The sequence below is a fragment of the Etheostoma cragini genome, chromosome 7 (genome assembly GCF_013103735.1).
Source record: "Etheostoma cragini isolate CJK2018 chromosome 7, CSU_Ecrag_1.0, whole genome shotgun sequence".
Classification (NCBI taxonomy): Eukaryota; Metazoa; Chordata; class Actinopteri; order Perciformes; family Percidae; genus Etheostoma; species Etheostoma cragini.
This window is the reverse complement of record NC_048413.1, coordinates 13,036,136-13,060,025: the sequence shown is the minus strand read 5'-3', so window position 1 is coordinate 13,060,025 and position 23,890 is coordinate 13,036,136. Positions and strand designations below refer to the sequence as shown.

General features: G+C 42.2%; 1 protein-coding gene across 7 annotated transcripts in view; it reads right to left on the bottom strand.

Annotated features, from left to right (window-relative positions):
* LOC117947513 (ERC protein 2) overlaps positions 1 to 23,890 on the bottom strand; it is a 142,014-nt gene that overhangs the window by 40,558 nt on the left and 77,566 nt on the right. For all 7 annotated transcript variants that reach the window (XM_034876496.1, XM_034876500.1, XM_034876502.1 and 4 more), the window contains one exon: positions 2,452 to 2,599. In XM_034876496.1, coding sequence (XP_034732387.1) covers positions 2,452 to 2,599 — 148 coding nt within the window. The remainder of the gene's footprint in view (positions 1 to 2,451; positions 2,600 to 23,890) is intronic.

Sequence of the window (23,890 nt, the reverse complement as noted above, 5' to 3'; positions counted from 1 at the left end):
TGCAGAGTAAACAGCTCAGCAATGGCCTCCAGGCTTGCTTGTATATAAGGCAGCCTGGAATACACACAGGTGGCAGTGGAGTGGAGTGGAGTGGAGTGGATAGGAGAGGCGAGGAGAGGAGAGGAGAGGTAAGGAGAGGAGAGGAGAGGAGAGGACTTCATTGACATCTGTAACCATACCAGATGTGGCCTGTACTGTGTGTGCAGCGAGTCTGTATCAAAGTATAGCTGCTGGTGTAAACATGGCAGTGATGATCCCACTGCTGTGCTCACAGCTGCATCCCAAACCTCAACCCAAGCCCTCTGTAAATCACAAGCCTGTCCTGATTAGAGCAGAGCTGTATTAACACATATGGACACAGGGGGTTGAAAAGAAAGGCCTTAAACATACAGGCAGCTGGAGAAAGGCTGCACAGTTTTTACAATGAAATATACTCCTTTAATCAGGTCTATGTGTGTGTTTCTGTCTTTGTAGAATTGTCATGCTATCCCGTTAAAACTGTCTAATACAGAAACCAAGCAGGCAGATCATTTTACATGAGCTGTTCTAAATGGCACACCTCTGAGAATACAAAATCCATCTTTTCAGCACAGAGAGAGGACGGATGCCCAAGTTTGTCCAAAAAAGAGAAGGGGAGAGAAAGAAACTAGAGAGAAAGTTACAGAAAATGGCACACATCTGAGATTTCCATATCCATCTTTTCTCAGCTTCAAAGCACCATTGACGTTTGGCCATCCATCACGAGGATGGGTGTGCTCAGAGAATTCCCCCATGGGGACACATTTGTTCTGACTCTCTCCTCGGGTCTAAACACTACACTCTTCATGTCTGTATCTTTGTATATGTGTGTTTGTCTGTGCTAAAGAAGGCCTATGTCTCAAAGGGAGCAAACTGTCTGAAAAAGGAAAGTTTGTCTTAGACTGCCAGCTTTATGCATACACACACACAAGCTCTTCCAAAGAAGGGATGTGGGGAGGTCAGACAGGGCACTGCTATCTGTAAATCTATCTGCTGTCTACAGATCAACTTTCTCCTATGAGACTCCGAGTCCCATAATTCCTTGGCATTTCCTGATCATTTTCCTTCCGCCATTGGCTGTTGTAGACCTAAGGAAGGCAACCTATCCTGATATGTGTGTCAATGGGTCAGGAGACAGAGAGCTGGTGTGTGACATGTTGAACAACATAACCTCCAAAGAGCTCATTATTTCAAAGGGAAGTAGAGACTACCTATCGAAACTACTTACCTTACAACCTCTTAAAAATTAATATATGACAAAGCCCCATACTTTTAAGATGATTGCACTGCATGGTACACTGTTGCACTTAGCAGTAGCATTTACATTGAGTTATATGCATGTATGCCCAAAGATTTTCTAAGAAATCAGATTTGCATGTTTAAGAAAGAGGATGTGCTGCCCACCCCTCTATTCTCTCATCCCTTCCTTTCTTTTTTGCTCTTCTCCTTTTCTACAGGCCCAAAGGCCACATTGTTGCAATTAGAGCTCATCACATCATCAGGTGGACTGTAACTGCTGGTTACCGAACGGGAAAACATGACGCATCCAATGGCGATAAACAGATAATAGGCTTTCCTTGAAATTCCTTAAATGGAATTGCACCCCCAAAGAACTGTTTACCGTTTACGAGACACGAACAAACATAGGTTCGCATTAAAATGCACACCCAGCCACTGCATCTGTTGACTTTTAAGTGCACCACGTTTCCCAGAAGCCCCAGTGACTCAGGAGACTATATATGTGGACTCCCTGCTGTTGGGTCATTATTGTTAGCATCCATGTTACCTCAGTCACTGACGTGGTCTGACCAGACCTTAATGACTTGCATACCTTCATCCGCCTCAAGTTATATTGAAAGCCAGGGCAATAAGGGAAATAGGTGTATATGTGTAAGTGTGTGTGTGAGTGTGTGCTGGGATTTGTATGTTTGACCAGGAGACATGAGACAGAACAGTCCGCCAGTGACTCATCATAAAAAACAAACGTCTGCAACTTGAGTGCATTTAATGACTCTGATTGCAACATGATTGTTAAGAGAATAGCTTTCCTTGTGTTTGTGTGCCTGGATTTGGAATCACAGCTCCTGCTTGACTTGTTTGGCTTATGATGACTGAACGCAGTAAGTGTGGTTTGGGGCGGGGAAGTCTACTCTATTAAGTACCAGGAATTATTAACCTCTATCTGTTTCTGGTTTTAAAGATCAAAAGTCTGCCCATGAGGCTGTTTTAGTGCAGGCAAGGCTGTATCAACTGCAGCAGGTTTGAATTTGTATTCCTGCTTTGATTCACATGTCCTAAACGGTGACCGTAAGGCCAAACTCCATTTCATTCATGTGAAGGCCAGTCAACCTCTTAGACCAGGAGTGCTATAAATGAAATTCATCGTTTCTATGCATGTATAAAAAGATTGGTGGTCGCTTGTAGTGGATGTACCTGCTGTTTGAGTTGGTGCATGAGTCTGTCTTTCTCCCTCTTCAGAGCCATCACTTCCTCCTGGGATTTCTTCCGTTTGGAAGATGATAACTCCAGCAGGGCGATGTTAGCATCCTTCTCACTGATGGCAGCCAGCAAAGCCTGCTGCCTGAAAGATGAGAGTGGGAAATGTGTAGAGAAGGGGTGCAACAGGAAAGATGGAATGTTACTGTAAACAAATAACATATAATACATATATATATAAATATTTTAATATTTACATGTGTTCTTCAAATAAAATTAAAAAGTTGGAATGTAAAAATATGTTATACAGTCAAAAAAAGATGATATACAGGTGGACAGCACAGAAACACAGCACCCTCATCTGCAACTTTGGGCCCTTGTACATATGCAGATGTCACAGCCAGCTCACTCATTCCAGAGCTCCTTAAACTCAGACAGAGATTCCACAGAAAAGAAACAGACATCTTTGAAGTGGTCTGTTAAGTGCTGTAATAGTGGTACCTCAGTGTGACTCACGGACATGTAATAGTGTAATGGTGTCTAATAGAGTAGGCGGGAGGAGGATATGACATGTTTCCTCTGTCGCCACAGTGTGTGTGTCAGTCTGTGAGTGTGTGTACAGATGAGGGTGGCACCAAATTACTGTCTACAGGTGCAGGGAAAACATACCACCAAGCTTCATCATGTACACACAAACAGACTTACAAATGTACACCCACAGGACTCAAGAGTCTGCCTTACGTAACCCTTCGAGAGAAGTCTGAGCCATTGGAGCTGATCGATGATGACTGCATTCGAGCAGGATGTCGTAAATCCAGCACAAACATATTCTCATAGATAGCCAGACACACACACGCACTATGGCCATTGACCCGAGGCACACTGTAACTCAGTTTATGTATGGTTCTTTGTCTCCACCTGAATGACCATCGCAGGAGTCGCAAGCTGTCTAACTAGTGTGTAGTCACTAAAAGTATTTTAAGTTGGATAAACATAACATTGCTGAACTTCAGACTCTTCAATCACATGGCATAGCAAGGTAATGTTTGGGTTTGTGTGAGGTGAGGGGTAGAGGAAGAGGAGGAAGAGGAGGAGGAGGAAAGAGGCATTCAAAGTACACTTTGGATTTAATTAAAAATTGACCTGCATTGGAGTGTTTTTATTCCATGATTTAAGTCCCTGCAGAAATAACTCAATAATGAAAATAAACATGCTGAACTCAGAATAAAGTCCTGCTGGCTTAAGACTCCACATTTGGTGTTTTTAGTACAATTACCGCATCTGGATTCTCCCATTCAAGGCCATTAACAGCCCTCTGTGTGTTTGTGTGTGCTTGCATGTTGTGCATGTATTTGCGTGTGCATGCATGTGCGTTCTGACATGGATCGGACCAGCTAATCACACCATTAATCACAGAGCAGCAACGTGACACTTTTCGTCCCCCCACACCTCCACTGTTATTCCTTTTAATGCTCACAGTTGGGAACATGCACGCATGCATGCGCACACACAGACACACACGCACACACAGACAGACACACAGACACAGACACAGACACAGACACACACACACACACACACACACACACACACACACACACACACACACAAACACGTACCTACCAGGGACTGCAGACTTATAATGTTTGACCTGGACATTCAAAACGTCAAATTGGGAAACAGGTTCCCAGTTCCTAAGTTAAATTACTCTTCATACAATATATTTTTATACTCATGGCCTAACAAACCCAATGACGAATTCTGTATTTTAGAGCATGGCACAATGGCAATCCCGGTTCCGTAATCTTTGGCTGTGTCAAATAGATAGACAATAGTGAAGCGGTGATGCATAGAGTCACATGGCATAGGGCAAGGCATGCGGGACAACCTGTCACTGTTACTAAACCAAATAAATTAGTCAGATTAAGAGACCTAACATATAAGCAGGATGGCCATCTTTACAGCAAACTGCCAGACAGGGAAACTCCAACAACAGGCCACATCCCAATAGTCTCTCATCCCACGAGACAATACTCTCTACTTTTGTGTGTCTAGGTCAACATGTGACTGTAAATACACACAACATAACTTCACAAGATAAAAAAAAAAACATTTTTAAAGAATACTTATCAATGTAAATGTGTGATGCATTAAGTGCAGGGCCAACTTGGTGTAAGAAAAGAGTGCGGTGAAAGGTTATGGGCACTAATCCCTACCCCCATTTCAAAGGGGAGGTTTAACTAATCTGTGAAGTCATCTGAACGAGCCAAATAGAGATCCATCTCTTTCTGACCACCACTGAGTCACTTAATGAAGGAGTGCTACACTCCCATTCATCAAGTTGTCTCTGCTGAATCAACTGATGAAAGACAAGGTTTAGGTGTTTGATTACTCACAATAAAAGATACTTATGATACTTATGTGATACTATGTTGATTCCACCAAGTGTTGCACTGACACACTCTAACTAAAAAAAAAAACTACATAAAAATCCAAAATTTTCTTTGTACATTCTGACATTTTAGACGTCGTCTGTGCATTGCACCTCTAGACCTCTACATGGAAGCTACACTCAAAAGCATTACTGTATGTTGTCTTTTCATGACCAGAATGTGTGCTGCTGCCTGTGAAGACATGGCTGTCACATCAATCACACCTAGCAGAGGTACAGACTTCCCAAATGAAAATTATTTAATGATCCTAAGACAACCTAGAGCCAGACTAAATTAAACCTCAGAACCAAAGTGGCTGCCGTGCTTCGGTGCAAGCTAAATCACTTCCAGGCTCTACAGTACATTAACACAACAGATTACAGAGCTGTCTCTCTGCGGGTGCTCTCTGAGTGATATTGCATGACTCTGCTGAGTGATATCTTCCTAAAACAATAAAAAAGGGGCATTATTATGATTAGCAAGCATGTAAACTTTATCTCCCACATCCTCAATCAGTGATTGTGAATGGTGTGTGTGCTGATTAGTATTACTAACAGTCTTTGAACCTGTTTCACACTGGAGCATTTAATCAAATCTAATTTGAGCGGCCATTTGGCCTTAGTTGGAGAACAAACTTGCAATGTACATGAATCTAGCAGACAGGATTAATCACACACACATACACACACACACACGTACACACGCACGCACACACACACACACACACACAGATGTAAAGACAAATGCTTGCACTGTATCTGCTGGCTGATCTTTAGTGGGTGAACCCTGTCTCTTCCCTCCCCTCTTGTCTCCCTCCCTGCTTAACTTAGACTTGGCGTGTTCTAGACAAACAAAGGATTATCTTCATTTCCTTTCCAATTGAAAGGACGACAATGAAATGGTTTTTCATGAAAAACTTGTGATCAGTCTTCATAAAAGTCACACCCCATGCACTGAGAAGTCATAAGGGACGCCAATAAAAGGACAAATAAATCCCGCTGCTGGATCTTCGGTGTCAAAAACTCTTCTTTAGTCTGTTTCTATACTATGCAATAACAGTATTTTGGCTAACAATGTTAACATGGTGCTTATATAAACAGCTGTGCATTTATACATATCTACGATTCCTTTCATTAACTTTTAGTATTATAAAGTAGTATAGAGAGAGCATGCAAGGCTCTGTGGAAAAGCATAGGCGGGTCTGACATCTTATTTATAAGGGGTAAAATTCTCAACTCCACTGCAACATATGATTTCAATTGAACCTTCATGGTCCCTGGGACATATTGAGACATTTGGATCTACAGAGGTAAGAGATGGATGGCTAAAGTACATGACCATGCAATGAGAGGCGAGAGGGAAAGGAGGGGGAGGTCAGAAGAGACGATATGGAAAGGAAAACTGGAATGCAAAGAGTGGAATAAGAGAAGGGTAAGGAAACTTGAGGCGGAAGGAGATAATTCCGGACAAAGGAATGATAAATGAGGAGAGAAGACTTTGATGAAGACATCTTTGAGGTGGTGCTGCTGTTGGAGGACTGTGTTGTCACAGGGCAGATGGGACACTGGCAGGTCAGACAGATTCCTGGGCGACAAAGTAATAAGATGGGGTCAAGAGTGAACATAAACACACATGCGCCCATTTGCACAAAACAAATTCAAAGAAAGCGCGTGTTAGGGGAGTTGCACTGTGGCTCGGAAGGAGGAGAGAAATAATAAATAATGAAAGAGATGAAGGCAATAGAAGAGAGAAAAGTATGTGTTTGACGAGTGACTGCCACCTGTGCTGCATGAGAGAGAAAAGAGGGAAGAAAAGTAGAGGAGGAAGGGAAGAAAGAAGCAGAGGTAAAGATTTAAGAGTCCCAGCCAACCCTAAATCAGCTCAGCGCACTCCATGTTGTTATTCCTAGGCGTCACGGTTGAGGGATATGTGTTTATAATTTGTGTTATGACTTACTTGAAATTATGAGTGTGGAGAGTCAGTAGGACAGAAACAGATGCGTCCGTGTGATGCCCGAGGGAACCATCAATGCTGTCTGCCCTTAAGTGCAGTGTGTTCCTGTATGCGTGCATTCGCCTGTCTGTGCACACGTTTGCGCTTTCATGTCATCATGTGCATGTGTGACGTATTTTGTAAGCAAGATGGGGAGCCCACCACTATCTGTTCCCAGGACATCTATTATGAAGTCTTCTAGTTTGTGATCATGTCCTTCCACCACTTAACTCTTCAGCTCTGCAGAAACATTCCATGTGCATTTTATGGCTGTTCCTTGATTGTGAGCGTGTGAAGGTGCGGCACGAGGCAGAGGGCCCCTGGCTAAGCGATACTAGAGGCCTGTGGTGAGAGCAAGCAGAGGACATGAGATTGGGGCATGGTTGAGTGACACTATTATTTATGGCCTTGGAACACTGTGTTATTTACAACTGAGGAGGAAGAGAAAATGTCTATTTCCAACAAAAAACACACACTCTGGCTTGATATGGTAAGCTTACTGAAAAGCCAGTTAAGATGGTAAATCTGTGTTTCCAACCTAAATGTGGGTTAAATGTATTTTTATGAGGTCCAAGTTTTGGCTATCTTAGACAGGATTAGCTCCAAGCTAACATGTAGCAACTAACCTGAAGCCACATGCCAGATGCACTTATTACCATACCCACTTCCTTCTGTATGCTTTCCTGGATTAAACCCTTTATTTATCTTCATCGATAAGACAGGATTTATCACTAGCCAATGCAAATTGAACTTGAATGCCTGTCTTGTTTGAAAATTCATGTCAACTCCAATATTTCTCTTGAGCAGCTACATTTGATGCTAATTCTGAGCTTCATGCAAAAATGCTTAACTTTACATGCTAACCTTGAGCTGTGCTTCCCAAGATCCATGACTACACATGGTTCTCCCAGAACTGGCCCAGGTTGTGTGTGTTTTCACTTCACTAATAAAATATACAACCCACTTACTCTGCTCACCCCCACTCCCATACTGTGGGGTGGGGGGGTCTAATTGAAAGAGTATGTATCAGTTTTACAGGAACAAGAGGGAAAATACGAGGGAACAAAAATCAACAAATCTGCCAAAACTAGCCAAATGTTTAGAGTGGGAGCAGGGACGAGGAGAGATGGCTGACTGCTCCCAGGGATGAGCAGGACCAGACGGCCACTGCTGCATTCCAGCCGGAGAGAGAGGGAGTCAGATAGAGCGACCCACACAAGAGAGGAACAGAGAGAGACCAGGTGCCTGTGTGTGTGTGTGTGTGTGTGTGTGTGTGTGTGTGTGTGTGTGTGTGTGTGTGTGTGCGCGTACGTGTGCGTGTGCGTGTGAGTGTGAGTGAGTGAATGCAGACAAATGAGAGTAAGAGAGAGCACTTTGAACTTTCTCTTAAAATTAAGACTTGTCATGTCAAGGCAAAGAGAATTTTTAAAAGAAAAGACACGGATGACAAAGCATGTCATTTCAATTTGATATACATTTTGAAAGAATAGTACACTTGCCTTGTTTCCAAGAGAATGAGATAAGAAGATCTATATTAATCTCATGGTTCAGGGTATTCCCTAAAATGTTGGACTATTCCTTCACTAAAGACAAGCTCTGGCTTTGACAGAACTACTGGTGGCTTTAGGTATCCTCCCTCACCAGCAGCTCCACTGCATCAACTTGGATGGATTCCTTTTGTTGTAAAAACAGGATAGATTAAATAAACAAGGCCTAGTGGGATGTCAGTGAGGATTATGTCATCAGCAGCTCTTTCCCATTTGGATGACCTTGGGTGTCTCATGTGTGCCCATGTTTGCTTGAGTGTGTGTGGGGGCGTACTAATTCCTGTGCACCCTCAATAATTCACATCAAAATGGAAGAAAAAAAACACAATCCACATCAGATTAGTCAAAACCCCTGCCAATCTCCAGAGTTGTCTTATACAAGGCCCGTCTACACGGCTTCAACCAATAAGGTGAGCCCTGACCCTAAACCCCCAGAGATCCTACCAATAGTGGAGCAGGGTATTCCTTTCTTTAAAATTTGTTTTCTGTCTTTATTGTTGCTCAGCTGACTGACAGTGTCTCCCCAAGGTACAAGAAACAAGTACTGTACCGCACACGTAAAGGGCTCCCCTGCCTTACACACACACACACACACACACACACACACACACACACACACACACACACACACACACACACACACACAGACACACAGCAGCTGGATTGTTTAAACTCCCTGTCATCTGAGAGAGAAGTGAGGGTCACAGAATGAGTAACACTGCTCCAGTCACACTACTGTAAGAACACACACAAAAGGGGAGAGGGAGAAACATACACACATATGCAGTGTGTTAAGAAAGAACACTAAGGCCTCAGTATAAACACTGATGAATTATCCCCCCCTCGTATGTCTCGGATCTTTTAACATCAAAAGATGAGACTATACAATACAGTTCCTAGCGCAGGGGATGATGTTTTGTTGAGGTCAGATGGCAAGTAAAAAAAAAATTGCCACATACACATGTACTGTTTGCTTTAATATAGGACAGGATAAACATTTGTTTTATTATTGATCAATCATTTAGTCCCTAAAATAATTTCCTGGTGGTGAAAGTAACATTTGTAACATTTTATATGTTGTCTTGTGTCCAACCCTTCAGTATCCTGAGTTACTGAATTCAAGGTGGAAAAAAACAAATCCTACAGTTTTTTTTTCAATTGCTAAACGACAGTGGGCACAAGTGGCGTCACATGTGCAAAACTACTACAGTGTGGACATCAGCAGTTCATGTAGACCAAACTCTAGTTCGTTTGTGACAGCTTGAACCCAATTTTCAAAATTCGACAAACTCATCCCATGGCTTTAACCACAATGTGCACAACACTGTGGATTTACAGCACTTTGTGCAAATGCTAACACACTGCTGTCATAAATGTTAACCACACATTCAAAACAAAATAGATTTCATTCTGGTGCCTATCAAACACTGCTGATTGCAATTTTAGCTGAAAGCCTTAGCAGGTGTCTTATATTAATGTTGAGGTTGACATCATTTTTTTCTCCTGCCACCTAAAAAGAGGCATAGATGGTCTGATGTAACTATTTTTAAGTAACATATAGGTAGGGTAGTAATTTTGTGTAAACAGAATTGATAATCATTAAACCTATTTTTGTTATACTATACTGGAGTACAGTCGACCGAAGGAATGCTTAGCAGACAAATCTGCTACATCTGAAATCATCCCATAATTCCCTTGGCTGCTTTAATTGTAAAAATGTAGCACATAACAGTCAAAGGAATTTTAAAAAACCTAAAAGATTCAGGGCTTTTGGGAACCACAGTAGCCAACCCGCTGCTCCGCCCCTGCTCTAATCTGTCAGTAATGTGAATGGTATTAGCTGTAGGACACCTTCAGCATTGCGTCATTTGTAAAAGAGATCTCTTCTGTGTTCCACTGTGTCAAAATAACTGTCTATCAAACACGGTTTATCACAGGATTTTGGATGGAGCACCACAATGTTCTCACTCTGTCCTCATTCCATCACTCCTTCTATCCTCCCTTTCTTTCACTAATCAAAGAGAGGAATCACTCATCGGAGGAGAGAATGGCATCACCTCCTCCTTGGACTTGGTCCTCTCTTTCATTCGACTTCTCTCTCCCTCTATCATTCTCTATTTGGCTGTGTTGTGCCCTGTACTCATTCCGGAGTGGGGCTAAATATTAAGTTCAAGGAGGTTATGCAAACACGTTGAAACAGCCATCCTTGGCCTAAGTATTACCCTGAACCCTTCAATTACCCGCCTTGCTTTCCTCTCTCCCCATTCCTCCTGCCTTTCCTGTCCTCTATACTGGTTCTCTCACTCTGGTCATCTAACTTCAGTTTGGAAATACAGCACACACTCATGATGTGGGGCCAAAAAGCCTTAAAATATCAGGGCCAGAGAGTACAAAAAAAAAGTGGCACACTATTACACATGCACACACACACACAAACTTGCACCCAAAATACGCAAGTACACACAGACCATTGAAAGATGGGTCCAGAAAACAGTGGGAGCAAGTACCCCCGGTGTTTTTTCTCTGTGTTCCAAATGTAGGGCCCGGCGGTGGACCACAGCTGAACCACAGCCGACATGCGGTGGAATGGGAGGCCACCACACTCAATTCCCTTAGAGGAGCCATAGAGACGCGCGCACGCACGCACACACACACACACACACACACACACACACACACACACACACACACACACACACACACACACACACACACACACACACACACACACTGTGTTCAGCAATTTCCTGGATAGCACTGTCATGACGATGGGAGTCCATGTTTAAAAAGTGGTTTGAGGTGAAGGGACAGATCTGTATGGGCTGTTTCCCACAATGCTTTGCCAGACAATTACACAACCCAATTAATGTGGTTACTACAGCACAGCTAGGACTTTACTCAGTGCAAGTTGAGTGTCCATGTGAGAGAAGATGTGTGTACGCTCCTTTGGCCTGCATTACTCTTAGAATTACAGCTTTCCTTGGAGCCTGGATCGGTCGATTTCCCGTCAGTGTGTAAAGGACACACAAGGTCACAGTAACATTCACCCCACACTCCATCAGCCAATCCCAGTTATTTCCAATCACAGCCACATGAGCTCAAGTACTGTACAAGCTGCATACCCAGAGAACTACAATACCCACAATGTCTTGTGGGTCTTCCCAGCAGAGAGGTCCTTTCTTTCACAGGATGAAATTTGAACCATAAGAAAATATTGGGAGTCACGTTTTTTTTTCAAGTAAAAAACTTACATAGTGGAAAAATATTTTCTTTTTACAGTTATACTAATATATATCACAAAACAATGTGCATATATAATATATACAGTATATATCTGTCACACTCATACAATACACCCCTCATTTAAAATGTAAACAGACTCAGGTGTACAGTGGTAGAAGAGCGAGGTGCTGACTGCTGGCTATGCATGGTACCGGTGCTGTTTGAGAAAATTACCTGATTTAGATCTGACACACTTGTGTGACGTTTGTAGAAACTGTCATCATTTAAGCAAAAGAAAAAATATGAAACCAAAATGTTAAAATATATTACAAGCAATTTGACTTAAGTAAAGGAACAGAAGTATTATTAACGCAATTTAAATAAAGCTATAGTGGGCAGATTCTGTCGCCCAATGAGGAATTCTAAGTGATGACAACAACGCTGTCGGTGCACTGGCATGATGCAAGCCTTCAGTGATCACACATCACCCGCAACCCTCCTCCATGCAGTTGCTAGTAGCGTTTATCCTGTTAATTCTAGGAGGACACGGAGGATTTTTTTAAAAATTGACTCTTTAGCAGAGGTAATTATCTTTTTTTTAAGATTATTTTGTGGGCGTTGAAAGCCTTTATTTCCAACAGGACAGCTTAGACTTGAAAGGGGGGGAATGACACACAGCAAAGAGTCGCAGTTTGTAGTTTAACCCGCAGCCACTACGTCGAGGATTAAGCCTCTTTATATGGGCACACACTCTACTTGGTGAACTACCCAGAAGTAGGAGGTCCGTGGTCTGTCTGTTGGGCGCTTCTTCGGGTTTACAGCCATGCCTTCACCTGTAGCAGCAGTTCTGTTTGTCTCCAAAAACGCTGTTGTTCTCAGGAAGGTAAAATGCATCACTCAAAATGCTGTGCGCAAATGTTGCGCACAGCATTTTACAGACTTCATTAGCACAACTTTAAAGTGATTTAAAGTGTGTAAGGGGGAAAAGATATTCAAAGCAAGAAATTATGCAAGACAGACAGAGACGCAGACACACACACACACACACACACACACACGAATGCGCACACACACACACTGGGCTAGGCAAGGGTGCTGATTAGAGGAGCTGTTGCCATGTCTGGACAGGTCTGCTGTATATTTAGACAGATCAGTGAGGATCACAGGATCAAAGCGTAACATGATTGCTACCTGGCCTTCTGATAAAAAAACCTCACTATTATTTCCCAGTCAATACACACAGTAACACACACATTTGGAAGAACACACACATCTATACACGTTCTTGCACACAGACCCTATAAAAACCTGGATCCCAGCATTAAAATACACACAGTGAGTTGTATCAACACAGAGTAGACACAAAGATAGATGCAAGAACACACACATACACACACACACACACACACACACACACACACACACACACACACACACACACACACACACACACACACTGCTCTATAATCTGGGTAATTTGTACGTTGAAGCTAGTGTAGACAGATCACGCTTCTGGTACATTGAGCCTGTTGTGTCATTGCACTTGTTCGTCAGTTGGTGTGAATTCCCAATAGAGACATACCCACACTTGTAAAGTATAGTGGTTGTGAATATGTTTCGTGTGAAGAAGACATATTGAAACAACCTGCGCTTTGTCATAATGGCGCTTCTTGTTCGCAGAATATTTGAATGTGTGTTTATAAATTTTACGATGGTGTGAAAATTGAAGCTGCAAGTGCGAACACACTGGCACATGCACGAGCATGTAAGCATGAAACAGCAAAAGTGTGTGCCTTGTAATCACTGCAACAGAAAGTACATTTGCTCTTATTCATTTCTGCTCCTTGTCTAAGGTTTTCTTACTGGAGTCCAGTTTCCTTTCGCCTTTATTATGTTTTGTCTGCTTTTTCTCACAATACGTTCTTTAAGGATAAACTGATCCACAGACAACATACACACAGTCTGTACTGCAGTGTCATAAGTGCTCTGCCGGCCCTCCCACACACCTGTGCATGTATTTCAGCATACGTCTGTTTTTTAATAAAGAGACCAGTGGTAGTGTGCAGTCAGATGCTGCTGACAGATCCACTGATTTCCAGATCGATAACACACATATACATACACAGCCGAGCCAGCTCCCTTGGTAGATTACATGATAGTTATTTTCAACAATGGCTTCCACTCAGTCCTTTGGCTGGCTATGGTTACAATGGTGAACAAGTTTTTTTTGTCTTGTTCTTAAATCTTAAATGATTATTGTGTCTGTGGTGACCTGAATATAATGTTCTGAGTTTCAAAAGTAATTCAAGTTTGTTATAAGGATGCACTTAATATGGATCAGACCATTTAAGATGGTTTTATAAATTTGTTTGTGTTTATATGCAGGAGAGGGACACGGCTTGATGCATCTGCCTCTATGTGTGTGAGTGTGTGTGTGTGTGTGTGTGTGGTTGCATGCTGTGACCAGGCAGTAAAGAGCATTAGGATGTGCTGTTCTGTGTAAAGACGCGGATGCGCTCCACTGACATTGGAGAGTTGCGGGTGAGAGTGAGATCATTAACTAAATAAATTCCTAATGTACCTTCACTTTTGCACTGTCAAACACACACAGACACAGACACACACGCGCGTGCACGCACACACGCGCGCGCACGCACACACGCGCAGTAGTATGCTGTAAGTGTAAGTGTGCTGCTACATACTTCTATTTGTTGTGAATGCCAAGACACTCAGCATTACATTGTTATTAGGTGTAGTCCAGATGTGAATGGGAAGACTCAGACTTTATCTCATGTTGCTAAATTTTTGTCCCCAATTAAATCAGTCAACACCAGATGAGCCATACTGATCTACAGCTAACCATTCTCATTGTAACTTAAGTACTGATGAACCTAAAGCTGACTTCTTCTGGAGTGCTATATATTTTGCTACTGAAAAACACTAATAAAGACAGAAATCCTACAAGTTTGTGCTACAGTATAAGCAAGTCCTACAGCTGCTTCTCAATGTGCCTTTAACTTTAACTGACCAATCTACATATGATACAGTTAAAACACGATTGACCTACATACACAGAATGTATTCCCATTCTCTCTGAGCACTAAATAATGCAATATTTGATTAGACTGAAGACACATCTTTGAAATTGCTCTGGCCTCTGCTGTGACTGTGTACATGTGTAGATTTGTTTAGGTGTGTTGTAAATACTGTGAGCATGTCTGTTATATAGTTGTTAGGTCTCCTGCCACTGCCACAGCAAAGAGAATACAGGTGTGTTTTTAAGTGGCACACAGTCATGTGGGGAAAAAGATTCTAGAGAAAACGTCAACACCGCTTACAACTCAAAAAGACTGGGCTCATTTAACAGCTACACTGTGATGACATGGCGGGCATTAAATAACAGCTCTCGTTTTTGTGCCAAGGGTGGGCAAGAGACCACCTCAGAGCTTCAGAAGATCCAAAATAGACTCTGCTGGAAACTGTACGGACAAACGTACAAACGTTGTGACACGGAAATCTGTCTGTGTCACAGAACATCAACTTTAAAAGGAGGTGAAGAGCCGTGTGAGTGAGAATACATATTTGCGAGCAACAAAGAAATGTTTAGCGGTGTTTTATCTGCAGTCATGCAGACAGACATACCAGGACACTGCTCAGAAGTTTGGGGAAACACTGGCACGAAACACACTGTGACAGACATGTTGAGATATCTGCAGTGTGCCATGCGTGCAGATACATGTGGGCTTGTGTTTCTTTGTGTATGTGCATGAATGCATTTGATGTTTGTGCTGCCTGTGTACTGTTTTTGCAGATGTGTCTGTGTGCATGCGCCTGCATGTGTGTTTATTGTGTACTGAGGTCCCAAAGTGACATGTCCGGACACTGATGTCAAGAAACCGAGACACTCTGAGTCTGACAAGCAAACCATGCCAGGAGGAGGATCTTAACAATGTGCCGCAATTGCTTTATTACTCAGTGTTTGCCCTAGGTGTCATGTTACTGAAGTCTTCTACACCATAAAAGCCTTCTCTATGGTTCAGCACTGTGTTTGTGTTTGCTCTGGCAGAGGCTCCCCTATGACTAGTTATATTGGACTTGCTCAAACAAAGCCAAACACACAACAGGAGCCGCAAGCAATTAGGGCCTGCCATAGTGCATAACTCCTCTCTGAACACCCTCTGTTTCCTTCTTTCCCCTACATCAGTCTCTTTCTCCTCTACCACACATCTTAGGGGTTGTGCTACCATAAGCTTCCATCCAAAACGCACACATTCACATATCAGTCTTAGCAACATTTGCATGCTCACATCTATGCTCACATTCTGTGAGGCATCAGCCACAATACTACTGTTTCTGTGTATGTCATCTTCAGGATTAAATGTGGACCTCGGTGGGTAAAACATCGCCGACTGATACAGTAAACCTGTAACATTAGTAGGTAGCCTAATCCGCTGGATTGATACATATTACGATGATTTAGCAGAAAAACGGGTGGGCCCTGTCTCAATTTTGTCCTTTCATTGGGATACATCTGTCACTATCCACATCTTCGCAATACACTGATTTTCTGTTTCTGCTATTTTTTGAGTTTGAAACAAAAACTTTAGACATTTGACAACTTGGTTCTGAACTCACTTCTGCAGTGTAAATGATGAAGACTTTAATCATCTACATTAAGAGTGAGGACAGTCATAGTGAGTGATGGGCATCCAGTTTGAACCAGATAGTTTAGAGCCTGAGTAGAGGGTGATATCTTAGTGCCTGTGGCTTGGACAGCAGACACGGTTAATATCTGTTTCAAGTCAATGTAAGAAAAACTGCTAAACTCAAACTGGGGGGGGGGGGATGTTCCATCACTCCATCCTGTCTACCCTCCATCCAGAAAAACAGGATGGAGGGATGGAGCAGTGTTGCAGTTGTAGAAAGAGTGTAGGGTAGGGTGTGTGTGTGCTGGGGGTATGTATGTACCAGTTGTGTACTAATAAAGTTAATGATTGCCATCTGGCCAGAAGAACAGATTTCTGAATTCCTGGTTTTCATGTCTCTAGTTTACCAGGGCATTATTCCAGCCCTGCTTGTGAGCCACTTATTGAAAATGAGAGCATTATATTCAGATGCAGTTAAAATAAATAAAATGTCGAATGTGCTCATATTATAGTTTTAAAACCAGAACCATCTACATATAGTATTAGCGTGTGTAAGGTAATTTCTGTGGATAATAAATTACGTACATCTAGGTCTATGTGTGTGTACGTGTGTGTGTGTAAAATATGACATAGTCCTTGTTGCCTTCTTTTACACACACACACACACACACACACACACACACACACACACACACACACACACACACACACACACACACACACACACACACACACATACACTGACACACAGACACACCCACACACACACAATGTTTTTACTTGCAAGTATAAGTGCATGAATGAGCATTTGCACCTAAATGCACACCAATTTGTGAGTACATGAAGGGACTGCATACCTCGGTATGTTTGTCCTAAACGTGTAAACCTTTTGTAGTGGCTAGCGTAGCTCTCCTGTTACACATACATGTTCTTTATGGGCTGGCTAATGGAGCTGAGTTCTTCCTGCCTCTGTGATGTGGTTTACTGTTGTTTGATGTGCTCAGGAATCCTGCATAAGAGAGCACCTCAAGCCGATCTTATCACATAAAAGCCCTTGCAATGGAAGAAGACACTCAGCTCTCTTTTTTAACTTAATAGAGATCTGTGCCCCTGTGAGTCTTTGTGTGAGCGTGTATGTGTTGTGAGTAAGTGAGCGAGTGTGCAACATTTTTCTAATTCAATCGAGTGTGTAACCCAAGGCCAAACACACACATTTGATTACAGTAAATGCTGAGCCCGGAGACCTGTGGCTTAAATAGACCAGAGACATGTCAGATATGTCAGTGCACGTTACCGTGAGTGCGTAGACTATTAGTGTGACAGTAAGCAAAAGAAGAAAAACTGGGATTTTTAAATTTACATCAAAATCATATAAACTTTGACAACTGTATGTATGTTTAAGACCATGATCAAGTTAGAGTAAGTTCTTACAGTTGCTAGACATGCCAGATATTGTTATTTTCTTAAAAATAAAAAAAAAGCTCATTTATAGGCTTTGCAGAGCCTACACCGTAGCCTACATAAGTGGCCTACGCCGTTGAAAATATCTGCATTGTTTTGTGTGTCCAGCATATCTCTTCAAGAGAATAGCAGAGCCAGTACGTAGTGTGTATGTGTGTAAGAAGTATGTGGTAGACTCTACCACATACTTCTTACACACATACACCAGGTAGAGCATGTGAGAGAATGACGAGGGTTAGCTCCGGAGCAAGTACCGAGTCCAGCCCAGGAGACGGAGACACAAAGAGTCTCCCTTGGGAAACTGACCCGTTCAAAAAGCTGTGGCAAAAAAGTTAACCCTCTCTTTGATTTCATGTTGTTCGCTGAGAAGGAGCAGCTTCAGGGAGGAAATGCACTACCAAGTAACAGCCAAGCGGACCAATTACGGTTGTGGCAGTCTGGTTGCGGCAACGTAAAGTTTCTGGGTAGGCGCCCGTCAGGTTATGCCACGGGGTACTTATCTACTGCACGGGGTACGTGCCTGTGTACGTACATAACTACAACATAGATTCAACGCATTCAAAGTATAAATCCAGCTTAAGTGCTTTTTGATAACCAAAACAGATTTATATGAGAAACATCTTTTACTGAAAGAGTAAGCTTTGCTGATTGTATGTATGACGTCTGTATGTGTGCATTCCAGTTTGACTAAATATTGACTCTGAGAATCACTGTGTTTTTTGCTGCAGAATGCACCAATGTGTGCTGCAGGTTAAGCGTAAACGCAGACGGAAATTATAGGGAACACTTACCGCAAACCTCTGTAACAGTAATGTCAACCTCATCCTCTCTCCAAATGCCACTTCATAATAAATGGAAATGTATACTGTACATATTAAAAGAAAAGCACTGGGAATTTGGATACATTAACATCAGAATAGACAAACTGTCCTGTTCTTATTCAATATTTAATGCTAAAATGACACAACGTATTCCTCAGTTCTCTGATCTTGACTTGAATTACTCCAGACATAAACACGCATAATTTCATATCAAGGCATTCATGAATGGCCACATTCTTAATCACGCATACACACACTGTCTATATTCTGTGTTTCATCTACGGCCTGAAAGTCGTGCCATTGTCTTTGTTCACGCTCCCTCTAGTCATTCTTGTCTCTGCAGGATTCCTGTGTTGTTTGTTTAGTGGTGACCAGTCCTGTCTCTGCGTAGTCTGTCAGCCCACATGAAGGTCTTTTCTGTCTTATTGATGCTAGCTTTAAATATGAAGGACTACGCAGATTAAACTGCGGTTGCCATGTTGAAAAGATGTGACGCAAGCTCCAAATAAACTTTGGGATTTAGTTTGGTGTTTTTTTCTTCTCTTTCCTTCTCTTTTCATTGGGTTTTGCTTTGCTTTTTCTTAGACATCAACTCTAATACCGTAAAAGTGAGACAAAACTTTTATTGCATAGTTGTGAAACTTAACAGTGTCTCTGATGCTTGTGAATGGTTATTTCTCTCCACAAACAAATAAGTAAAATGTAGTTCTTATTTTTATGAGATTTGAAATCCTAGTGGTGAAATTAACTCCAGTGAACCCTACTTTCTCTCCGGATTTTATTTTTATTTCTTCTAATTCTCTTTCCACCCTTATCCTTTCATTTCCTATTCTTCCTCTCTTCTCATTTCTTCTTCTCCTTTCCAGTCCTAAATTCTGGATACCCACCGGCCCCCGAGAAAACAGTCATGTTTCCAATATGTCTCCATTTAGCAGAGACCAAATGAACAAGAGCAGGGCCAAGACAAGAGCAGGAAAAAGCATCACATAGCCACTGGCACCATCTGCTTATCTTTCACTGCTAATAGCTCTCATGCTCTTCACATCATTGATGCTATGTACACATATTCAGGCACACACACACACTCACACAAAATTCATGTATGCACAAGTTGTTATTTGCACACAAACACATTCAATGTGCATCAGTAAGGATACACACGCTCATCCAAACTTGCTTGGGCTGTTTCATGCCACTGCCGAGAAGTACATAATGATAATTACAGTTTGGGTCTACATCCTTGAATTAACCAGATCAGACACACACACAATACAGAAGTGCCAGGGGCTGCTGTGGCGTATACTGACTGCTGTGCAGCGTTGGAGCAGCCTGGTGCTGGGAAGCTGTCCGTCCTACTATTGTTTTCTATTAAAACCTCCTGGGAACCATCTCAGCAAGACTGAGTGATGTACAGAGCCAATAAAACTCCAGTCAAACCAACAAAGGGTCTGAAAGACTAAGCCCTTAGCAAGGGCTTTGTGTAACAATATGTTACTCTGATTGAGCTAAACTAGGTAAGAACAGCAACACAGAGAGCTCTTGCCTTTTTTTCTGTAAATGTGTTTTTTTTTCTGTTTTTTGTATCCGCAAAACAAAGGGGAAGAAAGACACAGACACAGACACAGACAGAGAAAATGCTTACACCCAGATAAAGACAGATAGGCATAGCCAGAAAAGCCACAAAGGAGAAAAACAGGAGCCAGAGCTCAGGTGTGTGTGCCAGCCACAGAGGCTTGGAGGTCTTTACAGTGTGCGAATATATGCCAGTAAGCACCATTGACTCACTTGTGTGGGATTACCAGCATTTCATGTGCCCATACTGGTAAACCAAAAGGGCATTTCACTAGGCCACTGTTTTAATGGCTCTTTTACAACATAGCACATCCAACAACATATTAAATAAAGCTGCACTTAAAATAACGCATCCCTCTTTCTTTCAAAAATCGCTCATTGCTGCCCACTCCCTTTGAACCTTTTTGTTAACTCTTTGTTCTCTAACTCTCCTGCTATCAATCTAGCCATCTATGTATCTCTCTGCATATCTAGTATCTATCGACATTCAAATTTACCGACAATATCCACCTCCTCATTTGACCTCCCCTTCCTTCTCCTCATTCCTTTGGTGACCCTGAGGGCAGGACCGTCGTTAAGGAGGCCGTCACTGGTCACCTCTGGATCCTGTGTCCTGGTCTGCCTCTTTACGGCCGCAGGGCCCACCTAATCAATTGCCCACTCTTGTTCACAGTTAAATGCCTCAACATACACACACAAACACAGACTTCCAATCAATTAGACCCGAGATTTATACAACCGGGTAAACTCGGGGGTGTTAGTCTCTCTGAGGCCAATCAGATTGGGCTTTCCCGAGACTTCTACATCACTCAAATGACACTAATTAGCTCTGTGTGTGTGTGTGTGTGTGTGTGTGTGTGCATGCAAGTATGCGCATGTGTGTTTGCGACTGACGCTAATTAACAGAGCTAGTACACCTACTTCCTTAGGACCATTTCCTGTGATAGTAATTATTAGGTATGTGTGATAAATTTCAGGCCTTCTTCCACCTGGCCAGAGATAGAATAAGAGAGAAAAAGACAAAAAAGGGAGGGAGAGCATTTAACACTCAGAGGAAGTTAAGGAGATCAGCTTTGAAAGAGCGATGGAGTAAAACTAAGAATATACTACGAAAGAATGATGTTACTCTAGTGGGGCAAAGTGACTCAGTATGAAGGGGAAAGCAGTTTCAACATGCTATATCTTCCCTCTGCCTCCTTGACGTGGCCTCCATTTCTTCCTCTCCAGTTGTCAATCATTGGATCATTTTTGTTTTTGCGTGTCACAATCACCCCATCTTCACTATGTCAGTCCTTACAATAAGACAAGAAGTTCTTCCTGTCTCTGGAAAGACTCTTCCATTGCTGTCTATCAGTTTAACTAAACACACACATGCAATACATGTGCTATCCTCTCCATTTGACCAATGCCCTCCAAGTGTCAACTTATCTTTCAGTTCAACATCAACTTCATAAGACAGCTCTAGCCTTCCAGTCACTCATACGTTGGCTTTTGGAGACAATATCACTATCCCAGCCACTTACACATGGCTCACAAATCCTTTTTTTGCTATGACAGCCACCCAGCAGTTATCATACTGCAGGGAAACACAGTGTGTGTACGTCTGTGTGCCAGTTTTACAAAACTCAAGTCAGGGTTTACATACTGTACAAGACATAAAACCATAAACCATAAAATCCAGTTCATATATACTGGGTGGGTCAATTCTTGCCAAAAATACTATGCAGATATAAGCACCAATAAAATATTAATAAGTAGTGATAAAAAAATAACCATAATTGATGCTGGAACAGCCAAACCCTGATTGAAGTAAGCTCAAGACATGACGTTTGTAGAGTGTAGTCCAAGAGAATAACAAGGTCTGGGGAAAAATGGGTCAGAAAACTTAAATTTGAGGCACTTTCCTCCAGTTGCATTAGCTGAAGTAAGCAATATCCCATTCAAAAACTGACTATACTGAGCAAACTCTGGACCCTTCTCTCCTTCCTTGAAGCTTACTGTAAGGGACCCAGGTACAAGTCTGTCATTACCTTATTGTACTGAACAAGGACTTAGAAGCAGGGATTTGCATGTGATGAAGCCCTCCATTGACAAAACCTCAAAGAAGGAGGAGCAGGGTGGAGCATGCCAAGGCCCTGACATAATAACACACCTACAGGCCCAACAGCCGACACACATGTCGAAGGAAAACACGCATGTCAGAGGGCACAGGAGCACAGACAGACATGATGAATTGCCTGAAGTTCCCACGAGGCGACACACATACAAACCTGCTCGCCGAGAGAGGAAGGTGATGTGTGGTCAGCCCCTCCTTAAGACTGCAATACAGAGAATCCCATTCACACACTTCTCCAACCCTCTATGTCTCATCATTACTTATCACAACAATGGCACTGTAACACCATACCTGTCCGCAGATTTTGCCAATACATGCATATGTCATTTCAAAACTGTGTGAACGCAATGCAGCTTGGTTAAATACATCAATGTTTAAACATACTTTTTCAGCAAATGTGTTTTAATAAGTGCATAAATGTGTGTATATCTGTGTGTGAGTTTGTAGGGGTGTGTGTGTGTGTGTGTGTGTGTGTGTGTGTGTGTGTGTGTGTGTGTGAGTGAGTGCGTGTGTGTGTGTGTGTGTGTGTGCGTGTGTGTGAGTGTGTGTGTGTGTGTGTGTGTGTGTGTGTGTGTGTGTGTGTGTTGGAGTGTGTGTGTGTGTGTGTGTGTGTTTGAGTGTGTGTGTGTGTGTGTGTGTGTGTGTGTGTGTGTGTGTGTGTCCAGGCCCCTCAGAGAGATCATTGAGTAGGGACATGACCTTGCCAGTACAGCTGGTCTCTCTGTGTGTTTAGTTAGTGTAACCATGGCAATGGCACTGTGCAGACAGGATGTCTACATTGGGATTTGAAAGTCATAATGTCGCTACTGCTCTAAGCTTCATTATGCCTTGGATTACTGTAACTAGCCAACAAATGGATACATGAACACAGTTCAAGGAAATATTTGAATTTTGGGAATAAAGGTTAGGGGTTACTACATTTACACAATGAGTAGAAAAGGTCATTTGCTTTTCTGTATGAGTTAGTTACATGATAAAGAGGAGCAAGCAATAGAGAGAGTCGGTATTTAGCTTTTGCAGAATGTCCAAACCTGGACAGAAACCTGTGGCACAGAAAGTGTAAACATTTTCAGCACAGTATTTAATGATTACTCAAGGAAAGGGTATAAGAAGAGTCTGTATTTGATGGAGCTCCTGCTTTTATGTTTATTGTGAAATTAGACTTCTTTTTCTATATGGCATTTTTTGTCCAACATGAAATGTGAAATAACAAAAAAGGCACTTTGTAACATCATTATGTATTTTAAAAAAAAGATCTACTTCCATTGCCTTTTTGTACATCTCATGAATATTTCTACTACTCAACCGTGCAAAAAACATTTTTGACATAAATACATTTTTACTTTTAATTTCCTAAAATCAAAATGTGAATTAACAGGTGAATGTGTTGCAGGTGTTTGCAGATACATGGTAAGTTTTGTTTAATCATTCTTTCGCTAGCTCTAGTCTGCTACCCAGAGTCTACTCCCCCCCCACCCCTCACAGCTCTAGGCTCATCTTTTCCCGGTTCTTTCTCCCACCACTTCCTCCATCATTCTCCTCCTCCCTTCCTCCATCCATCACCCCCTCCATCAATCACTCTCTTATTCTATGGTCCTTTTTCCTCCATCATTCACTATTTCCCCCC